The sequence below is a fragment of the Hibiscus syriacus genome, unplaced genomic scaffold, assembly GCF_006381635.1.
Source record: "Hibiscus syriacus cultivar Baekdansim isolate YM2019G1 unplaced genomic scaffold, ASM638163v2 tig00111372_pilon, whole genome shotgun sequence".
Lineage (NCBI taxonomy): Eukaryota > Viridiplantae > Streptophyta > Magnoliopsida > Malvales > Malvaceae > Hibiscus > Hibiscus syriacus.
This window is the reverse complement of record NW_024063072.1, coordinates 1231646-1242431: the sequence shown is the minus strand read 5'-3', so window position 1 is coordinate 1242431 and position 10786 is coordinate 1231646. Positions and strand designations below refer to the sequence as shown.

Sequence of the window (10786 nt, the reverse complement as noted above, 5' to 3'; positions counted from 1 at the left end):
TTCTTCTTGTTATGTGGTTTTACGAAATTTCTTGGTCATTTGCTTTCTAGATGGATAGTTTCTTTGTTCGTGTGCATATGACATTTTGTTTGTTGTCAGATATCTTTCTCATATGAGATTGTTGTTAAAGGAGGATTGGTTTTTCATTTATCTGCTTTGTATATTCATTAGGTTTTCCTCCTCTATGTTTTACGCTTGGGGACGTCGAAATGCTTTGTCTCTATATGTCGTGGCCTCAACTATTCAAGTTCTTGCTCTTCAGGTTATCATTGATCACTCACTATTATTTTTTGTTTATGGTAGTTATAAATATATTTATCCAACATGTACATGGCAAGACATTATTGATGTTGCTTTATTTTATTAATGAATATATCAGTCTTACTTTTAAAAAGAATCATATTTTAGATATAAAAATTATAAATCTTAATTAATCTAATAAAACTATTTTATTTAAGTATTAGTGATATAATTATATGCTAACGAAATCAACCTACTTTAATGGAATTGGCTTGTATAAGTGAATGGAAGATAGATATTATAAATAATATAATCAAATCAACTTGAATCGTAATAGTGTAAAATGGTCGAATATATATATGTATGTATGTATGTATTTTATTCCAAGAAGTTGCCATTTCCGACATTATTTTGCCCTTGCTTTCAATTCTCTCTTTCACTGTCTTGTTTCCAAGAACCAAAAGATTATATTTTTCTTAATCTTTACGTAGATATGGGACGGTCTACATGTTACGATAAGGTGGGGTTGAAGAAAGGGCTATGGACTCCAGAAGAAGATCAGAAGCTCTCAGCTTACATTGAACTACATGGCCATGGAAGCTGGCGTGCTTTGCCTGCAAAAGCTGGTAAGTAGAGTATTTGTATTGTTTATTTTCCATCTTCTTCGATTACAAATCACGAATCTTAATTACTGTTTACCTTTGCTTTTGGTACAATAAAGTGCTTCAAAGATATGGTAAGAGTTGCAGACTCAGGTGGATTAATTACTTGAGTCCCGATATCAAAAGAGGAAAGTTCAGTTTCCAGGAAGAACAAACCATCATTCAACTCCATGCGCTTCTCGGAAACAGGTGATTTTCTATCATCCAAGTTAATAAAATCATTGTATTGGTTTGTTCACATGAAAAGGTAAAAACGAAAGGAATAAATAAATACTCTATATTTGATAGATCAGTCCAATAAAAACGAACAGTAGGGATCATGAACTATACCCTTATCTTTGTCTATCATAAAAAACAAGAGAAGAAAAAAAATATTGCTCGAGTAGGATATGAATAAATAAATTCATCATTCGAATTTCTCCACCTTTACCCATTCTAAAATATGGTTCAAAGTTTTCGATTTATCACAATTTTTGCAACATGCTTAAATTGATTTCAGTATGTATGTATATAGGTGGTCGGTTATTGCAGCTCATTTACCGAAAAGAACAGACAACGAGATCAAGAACTACTGGAATTCGCATCTGACGAAAAGATTGAGCAAAATGGGGATCGATCCGATCACCCACAAGCCTAAAATCGATACCCTCGAGTCCGCAAGCAGTAACCCCAAGGATGCAGCTTACCTCAACCATATGGCTCAATGGGAGAGGGCTCGGATAGAAGCCGAAGCTAGGTTTGTTCGAGAGTCAAAACTCATGTCGAACCCTCATCAAAACCTGCAGATAGCCGCCGGTTCCTCCTCTTCCTCGGTTATGGCACCACCGTTAACTAGGCCACAATGCCTTGACGTGCTCAAAGCTTGGCAAGGCGTTGTCACCGGATTGTTCACTTGCAATACCGACAACCTTCAGTGTCCGACATCAACTTTGAACTACATGGAAAACATGTTACCTAATGGATTAATCAACGACAACTTTGTCGGGAACTCATCGGTTCCTTGTGAAGGTGCGATCGGATACGATAGCAAAAATGATTGGAATAATGAGGAAAGATTATTGGATACCACCATGGAGTTGCATGAAATGGCTGCATGGTTTTATCAAGATTCATACATAGAACAACTTCACATGAATAAGGAAGGTAATGATTATTCAGATATAATGGTTTGGGATTTTGGTAATGATTATCAGCAGAATTCGTCAATGGTGGCACCTACTGAGAACTTGAATGAAAAAGACTACGGTGGTGGTGATAGCAGTTACGAGGAGATCATGAATTACTGGAATAATATCCTTAATTTCGTAATTAAGTGATCAAGCATGGATACAACGGAGGTCGAATTGACCAATAATCTCGTAGTTAATTTGACCTCTTTATAAGAGTAAAATTCACTTAAAATATGTGTTTTTTTAGTAAAGTTTTTCATTTTTCATTTTACTTTGACATTATGAGATGAGGCCGCAAGCTTTCGGACAAAGTCAAATGTTGTGAGCGGTAGGCTTCTAGACAACACTAAATGTTTGAATCTTGGTGTTGTGTATTGAGAATGTTTTCCTCAAAAAAAAAAAATCTACAATACTCAATTCAAATTGTCAGTACCGTTTCGAAGTAGCCAATCATAAAATCGCCGTCAATCTTTTTAGGTGTTATTGAATCACCGTATAAAAATATTCATATTCCACCAAAATGAGAGTTTGAATTAAATAAGAATATTATTTAGTTTTCAAGAATTAAAATCAAGTTCGGGGGATACAATTACATACATGAAAAAGCTTAAATTTCTACAACTCCCGTAAAACAATGCTTACTTGATCACAAATCATTCCTTCGTCTTTGTATTAAGATGTAATTAATATATCTTAGATTAATACGATTTTTTTAAAACTTTTCAAGAATACTCTCAAATTATCTAACTTCTATTAAATAAGGCAGTGATGTTGTTTGACTCCACTCATTGGATGATTCGACTCATGTGATGTAGAATGTTTAGCTTATGCTGCATAACGTTGGGATTGAATTTGAATCTTTGAGTCCATAAAATGGGAGTTAATTAGGAGATCAATTTATCTGATGTGTATGTGATTACATTATGGTTCAATTTGAACAAAGATGGCGAAAAATCGTTGATAAAACGTATCATTCAAGTTGTGTCATTTAAGTAAAGAAAACATGAAACTGTACTTTTATATTTGATATGTTGGTAATATGCTATCAGCATGATTAGGATGTGTGGTGATGATTTGAGGTTGATTTCTAATTTTAAAGTATGTAAATTATTCTTTTTAATTTTTAGTATCGATGCTGTATGAATGATACCATGTGAGTGAATCTGGTATCAAAATTAGTTTTTTAGTATTGATTCTATAGGGTAAGTATCAACACCAAATGATTGGTACCAATACTAGATCAAGCTACTAGAATCCGAGGGTTTAGGGCATCTCCAATGCTGCTTCACTTTGGAGAATTTCTCCGCTTTGGAGATAGTTTTATCTCAGGACTGCCAAAAACCATCTCCACTTTGGATAATTGTTACTGTAGCTCACGTTACAATTTAGTTTTTTTATTCAAGTAGATTAAATTACAAGATAGATAAAAATACATTGAAATTAGATAAATAAATATATTAATTTTTCTGATTTTTAGTATTTTTTTCTGATTTTTTTTAAAAGTAGATTAATTTGCAAGATAGATAAAAATACATTGAAATTAGATAAATAAACATACTAATTTTTTTTTTATAATTTTTCTGATTTTTTGTAATTTTTCTGTTTTTTTTAATTCAAGTAGATTAAATTGCAAGATAAAAATATATAATTATGTAACTTGTATTTTTTTCACATTATTATTATGAATTGTAATTTTCTTATTTATTTGTATTTTCGCAATATTATTTATAAATGTTTTATTTATGTTTTTTATCTTGATATTTATTATAAATGTATATGTTTTATTTTATATTTGCAAAATCAATATTATGATAGTTAAATATTGTGAATAAAGGGTTGATTTTAACTCAGTTGGCTCTGAAATTCAATAATATGCTTATTTTGAATTTAATTTCATAATTGAATATGCTCTACGTTAGCTCACTCCTTGCACTCGAATATGGTATCCCATTTCATTGATGAGCCATGGCTCCCAATAGTTTTTGTTTTGATTTTATTATTGGATTGTTCAACTCTTCGGATACTGCTATCGTGCATAAGAAACTTAAAGTTTTGTGGAAACTTTGGTTTAATAGCAGCTTTTTTTTGTTGGTAGAGTGTTGGTAATTTTGCTGCATCAGTCTTGCAAAATTAGGCAGCCGCTAACATGATTTACACAACTGTTCAGTCTATGATAGTATTGATGACACGTATCACTATCAGATCAAAGGATACTTTTTTAATTTTTAATTATTTGTTTTTATACTCAATCAAGATTAAATTGATAGAATATTGAATATTGAGGATCAAATGCATAATTATATTAATTTTGTTAACGGACACGTCAACATTTCTATGTTCACGGAAGGTGGCCTGATTAAAATATTTAAATAATTAGATGGTTTGATTGAAAAAGATCAAAACATCAATAGTCTAAATGAAAAAAAAAATCATTTAGAATCCATATTTTATTATAAGATGGGCTGTCCAAGTACCCAAATAGTAAGAACATCAAAACAAATCAAAGACGAAAGAAATTGGGCCTCTCGACAAGGAAACAAAACAAAGGAAACCCATAAATTGCAGGCAGCTCATTTTTCAAATCTCCCATTTCGTACAAAACACAAGCAAAGAGAAAAAAACCGGGGGGGGGGGAGAAAGGGTACATCGTTCTAGTAGGGTTTTTCAGTGGAGAGAACTAGATTCCGGGAAGAAACGTTTTTCAGATTAGTTTGTTTCAACAGCTTTTAAGTTCGAATACCAAACAAAACCATAAATCATTTAGGCACGCCCCAGCTCTTGTTCTGAGTAAGCTTCTTTTCTGCTCTCTTGATGCGATTTGATCCCAAATGGGACTTTTAGATTCAAGTTGTTCATAAACATATAGTTGAAATATGCAGAGGATTCGTTGAAACGGGAGTCTGGGACTAAGGTTCACCATGCTAATATCCAAGCCTCCAAGGTAATCTTTTTTTTTTTTTTGAAAAACTTGTACTGTTTCTATTTGCTTTGTTTATATCTAAAAATGAAATTGCTGAATTAGGAGTTGTGATCTGAGGTCTTTATATCTATCTAAGAAAGCAGGCTTTAACATGCTTTGAGTCTTTGATATGATTTCCATTTGTTGTAGTTTGTTCCATGCTCACTGACCAAAACAACAAACTTCTCAGGCTAGTTGCTGACATTATTAGAACAACATTGGGTCCTCGATCCATGCATGTTGAAAATGCTCCTTGATGCTGCTGGAGGTAGTCCCTTTTTCACTCCTTTTTGGCCTTTTCATTTGATCTAGTGCAGCTGTTTTCAGAATTCACGAAAACATTTTATTAGCATAATCTAATATCCTAAACAACCCTTCAAAATCATAATCTAATACCCTAAAGTCATTCAATCTTAAAACCCTAAATGGTCTAAACTGAAATCAATGAATGGTAAAATTCAAGAAATATGCCTATGACTTACACCAAAACTATGATATAATAATCTCTGACAGGTGCTATTTTTATAAAATAAAAAAATATACATTCTTAGCGTAAAATTGAGTTTTATATGCCTCTGTAATTTTTTTAACGATTTCAATTATTAAATTTATTTATATTAATATATTTATTATGCATGTAAATTTTTTAGTTAACTCAATATTTCAATCATATCGATCAAAAGTAATGTATATATCAATAGTAAAATTGTGTAGAATTCAAGACATAAAAGGAAAAATATGTCGGACTAAATAATTATTTTAGTTTTTTTTTTTTGAGTATTCTAGTTGTCGTAACCGGTTTTCACCCGGGCACGAATTTATTTGTTTGGCGGGAAAAGTGATGTGAATAAATGGTTTTGAAAATAATTTGGGAGTCGCCATCGGCCTTTTGGGTCAGGTAGGTCGAATACCTAAAAATTATTTTTTTTAAAGAGTTAAGAAAACATCAATTAAAAAAAATTGAACTGATCTGCATTTATAACCAAAAATTCGTTCTTTTTAATAATAAAAAGGGATTCGTGGTCGGTTACGTTTAGGGAAGGATTAGCACCCCTACAACGCCCAAAATTGGTACTTTTTAATTATAAATTGTCTCTATTATTAAAATTTTAAAAATTCAAAAATATATTTAATTTATAATTCTATTATTTCAAAATTATATAAAAAATATTTATTTATTTAAAAATATCCGAAAAGAACTTCTAGGTGCCTTAAGACAGCTCTTTTCTTTGATATTGATAAATATTAATTTAAATAATATTGTTTACTTTTTAATTTTAAAATATCAGAATAGGACATCCAGTTGTATTAAGACTGTCCTTTTCTTCGATATTAAAAATAAATATTTAAAAATACTATTTATTATATATTTATGAATATAAAATATTTAACAATATAAAAATAAAAATACAAATACTACTAAAATAATATATTTAAAAACAATAAAATAAATGAAAACATATAAATAACTGACTAAATTACAATAAAAATAAAATTAAAAATCTAATTCATAATTAATCAAAATTATAGGGATTAAATATGTTATTTCTTTATTTTATTTATTTGGTGACTAAAATAAAATTATCTAAAATTCGGATATTAGAATCAAATAAATTAAAAATATAAACTAGGGATTAAAATATTATTTATTAAAATTAATGGATTAAATCTGTAATTTATCCTAAATATATTATTTTAATATGAAGGACTAAAATAAAAGAAATTAAAATTCGAAGACTGAATTAAAAATATTATAAATTCAATTTAGTGACTAAAATGTAAAGTTTACAAGTTCGGAGGACTGCGGACGGGGTTTAACTATTTTATAATTGCGCGCATAGTCCTTCCCGAAACGACGTCGTTCGGGAAGGACTATATATGGTCCAAACCGACTGGCCCGAAGGGCCAGCCTTCATTTTTCATTTCACTCTCTCTCTCTAAACTGAGAGAGTTTTAAAACTCTCTGCCTTCTCTCTAGCTTCCCTCATCGGAGGGAAGCCGGTCACCGGTCGGCCACCGTGTGCCGCCGTGAATGTCACCGCCGGCCACCGCATCCGGTGGCCGGAAAAAATTATTTTTATACTAATCGGAGCGAATCTACAAAAATACCTTCGATGTTTCGAAGGTTCTGACGAGATCCGGTGGTCGAGGCTTCCTCGGTAAGTCTCTTCTTCCTTTTTCTTTTTTTTTTTCTGGTTCTTTGCTGCTGAGATCGTTGGTAATAGTTTGTATCTTCTCTGTTTTTTTTTTGTCTCTCTCTTTTTTTTTCTGTCTCTCTGTCCCGTTCTCTGTCTCTGTCTTTTTTTTTTCAGGTTGGGGTGGTGGCTTTTATAGCCACCACCGTTGTAGCCGTCGGACCGGTCCGAAGAGGGGATCTCGGTGAGTCACCGGACTACCAGTGGTGACTCACCCCGTAGTCGTGGCGTGGATGGCTGGCGTTGGAGCTTCTGGAGCGTTCGGTTGGGACGTGGCAGCGGCGGAGGCGGCGAGATAGCAACGGCGGTCGCGTGTCCCTAGGGTATCAGACCCTAGGGTTTCCATCTGGGGCAATCTGGACCGTTGGATCGTGCCAGATCCAACGGTTGTGATGAGGCGGCTGGTTTAGATTAGGGTTAGGAAACCCTAACTGGAAACCCAAATGTTTAGGGTTTCTGGTTTGATTTGGACCGGTTCTGGTTTGTTTGTAACTGGGCCGGTCCAGTTGTAATTGGTCTGTAATTATTATTTATATATATATGTTTAATATATATTTAATAATAATAATAATAATAATAATAATAATAATAATAATAATAATAATAGTAATAATAATAATAATAATAATAATAATAATAATAATATTAATAATAATAATATGGATAAAAAATTAATATCTTCAGCTGCCCCTCTTTGCTCATTCTTGTGTTAACAAGAATAGGGCAAAGATGAAAAGATAATAAAATTTTTTATCCATTTTGACTTTACTTTGATCATGATGGAGATATTGAATAAATTCTTCTCTCTCTCCAGATAAGTTCTTCTTATTATGAACTTTCTGCTGGGGATGATGATGACCTCCTTTCTGTGATAGAGTCATTCAAAAGGTTGAATAAGCTCTTGATGAGTTCTTCTCATTATGAACTTTTTCTAGAAAGGCTGATGCTAATCTATCTCCTTCTGCGATAGAATTATGCAAAAAGTTGAACAAGTTCTTCTTATTATGAACTTCTTCTTTCTTCTTCAGATGACGAGTTCTTCTCATTATGAACTCTACCTGGCAATGTTGATCCATCAAATGATGAATTCAAGCAAAAGGTTGAACAAATTCTTCTCATTATGAACTTATTCTTCCTTCTTCAGATGAGTTCTTCTCATTATGAACTTTCTCTGGAAAAGCTGATCCATCAAATGATGGATTCAGGTAAAAGGTTGAACAAATTCTTCTCATTATGAACTTCTTCTTCCTTCTTCAGATGAGTTCTTCTCATTATGAACTTTCTCTAGAAAAGCTGATCCATCAAATGATGGATTCAGGTAAAAGGTTGAACAAATTCTTCTCATTATGAACTTCTTCTTCCTTCTTCAGATGAGTTATTCTCATTATGAACTTTCTCTGGAAAAGCTGATCCATCAAATGATGGATTCAGGTAAAAGGTTGAACAAATTCTTCTCATTATGGACTTCTTCTTCCTTTTTCAGATGAGTTCTTCTCATTATGAACTTCTCTGGCAAAAATAATCCATCAAGTGATGAATTCAGACAAAAGGTTGAACAAATTCTTCTCATTATGAACTTCTTCTTCCTCCTTCAGATGATGAGTTCTTCTCATTATGAACCTTCTCTGGAAAAGATAATCCATCAAATGATAGATTTGAATCTTTGCTAAAGTCTTTGAAATTCCTGTTAAAAATTCAACAAGAATAAAAATGAATGAAAATGCACCTATTTTTGTAAATACCTAAAATATGATGCATGAATGTTAATTTATTTGATTTCAGACTGGTGAATTGAGTATTTCTTCAATTGTAAAAACCCAATAGATCTTTCTTCTTCAAATCAGAGAATCTATTTTCTTTGACAAATGTAAATGTAGATATTATGTAACAAAACCTCTTGAGAATAAAACTCAATAGTATAGGCTCTTGAAAAACTTGTATTCATACAACATGTTGATTCTGATAACAACTCATCTGATTATGAAGTGACCTTTCAAGATGATTTCACAGATATCGATAGTTCTTCTAATACCGAGAAATCTTGAATTCTGATTCTGATGAGGAGAATAAACTGTTATACTTGACAAAAATGGGATTCTCAAGTGCTGAAGCTTCAATAGCCATGTAGAAATGTGGTCCAGATTCATCAATTGTAAAATTGATAAATTTTATATGTGCTGTGCAAATGACTAAGGCTGCTGATGCACTTCTTCTGGTAAAAGATAGGAAGTCATTATGCAATGATCCCAATTACAAGAAAAGGTGAAACTTGGGCTATGATTTTTTGAGAAAGGAATAAGCAAAAGAAGCTTGAAAAGAAACTTCTTAATGAAGACGATCATGCAGTTCATCTTTTAATTCCAATGATTGATTCTGTAATTTTTACCAAACCAGATTAGATAACTCAAAGAACACTTTCAAAAGATGCTATTGGCAAATTCATCTTCCAAATTCAATGATTAGTTCTGCCAAATCAGATCAGATAACTCAAAGAACACTTCCAGAAGATGCTATTGAGCAAATTCATCTTCCAAATTCAATGATTGGTTCTGCCAAATCAGATCAGATAACTCAAAGAACACTTCGAGAAGATGCTATTGAGCAAATTCATCTTCCAAATTCAATGATTGGTTCTGCCAAATCAGATCAGATAACTCAAAGAACACTTCCAGAAGATGCTATTGAGCAAATTCATCTTTCAGATTCAATGATTGGTTTTGCCAAATCAGAACACTTATTTGATGTAGAGCCAGAATTTGTAGATTCGAAGTATTTCCATGCTACTACACTGAAAATGGCTATATTCATAATTCTGCCAATTAAGAATAGATTTTCTCTTATTCTGCTTCCTCCATGTGCTGATGCTTTTCCATTGACAAAGAAATGATGGCTTTCATGGGATCCAAGAACAAAGTTGAACTGTTTATAAACATGTACAGGAAGTGCCAAATTGACAGAAAGGATCTGTAAGGCTTTTGAAGCTTATGACAATGAGCCACCTTCGAGTGTCCAGAAGTATGTTCTTGATGAGTGCTGAAAATGGAATCTAGTATGGGTTGGAAGGAATAAAGTTACTCCACTTGAACCTGATGAGGTGGAAATGCTTCTAGGTTTCCTTAAAAAACCATACACAAGGATCTGTATAGAGACATATTTCCCAGTGATATCAATGTCTTGTTTCCTTTTGTTGGAATCAGTGCTGCAAAGATCACCTTCTATTGTCTTAGTATATTTTTGAAAACAGATGTGCAAGAACTGAATGGTGATCGGTTGGAGCAATTGATGAGTAGATTTGGCGGATTCGACTTTGTTGTAGGTAGGATCCCGTGTAATAATCTTGATGTTCATGGCTTTAAGCTAGTGATGATTTGCTTACTTTGTATTCCATGTATTCAAAAGTATTAACATAAAGTGATATTCAGAAATCTTTAAATTATTTCAAAATTATGTTAAGTCAATAGAAAAGAATAAATTGAATTTCCAAAAATAAATTGAATCTCCAATAAATTGAACTTGAAATATATAGAATTGTATTCAAAGTTATGGCAAGCATAAGAATGA

General features: G+C 32.3%; 1 protein-coding gene and 1 long non-coding RNA gene across 2 annotated transcripts; both read left to right on the top strand.

Moving 5' to 3' along the window:
* Positions 1-733: 733 nt before the first annotated feature.
* Positions 734-9936, top strand: LOC120159772 (transcription factor MYB106-like). Its single transcript, XM_039170329.1, has 5 exons — positions 734-866; positions 962-1091; positions 1417-2206; positions 8165-8188; positions 9928-9936. Exons 1-5 carry the CDS (start codon positions 734-736, stop codon positions 9934-9936), a joined length of 1086 nt encoding a protein of 361 aa, XP_039026260.1.
* LOC120159661 lies at positions 4672-5250 on the top strand. Its single transcript, XR_005519374.1, has 3 exons — positions 4672-4858; positions 4951-5012; positions 5221-5250. It is a non-coding gene; the product is annotated as an uncharacterized LOC120159661 (long non-coding RNA).
* Positions 9937-10786: the final 850 nt, after the last annotated feature.

Coding starts and splice junctions, on each gene's coding strand:
- LOC120159772 (XM_039170329.1), top strand. CDS start 734: ATGGGACGGTCTACATGTTACGATAAGGTGGGGTTGAAGAAAGGGCTA. Junction 867..961: donor TGCTTTGCCTGCAAAAGCTG/GTAAGTAGAGTA, acceptor GGTACAATAAAG/TGCTTCAAAGATATGGTAAG. Junction 1,092..1,416: donor CATGCGCTTCTCGGAAACAG/GTGATTTTCTAT, acceptor GTATGTATATAG/GTGGTCGGTTATTGCAGCTC.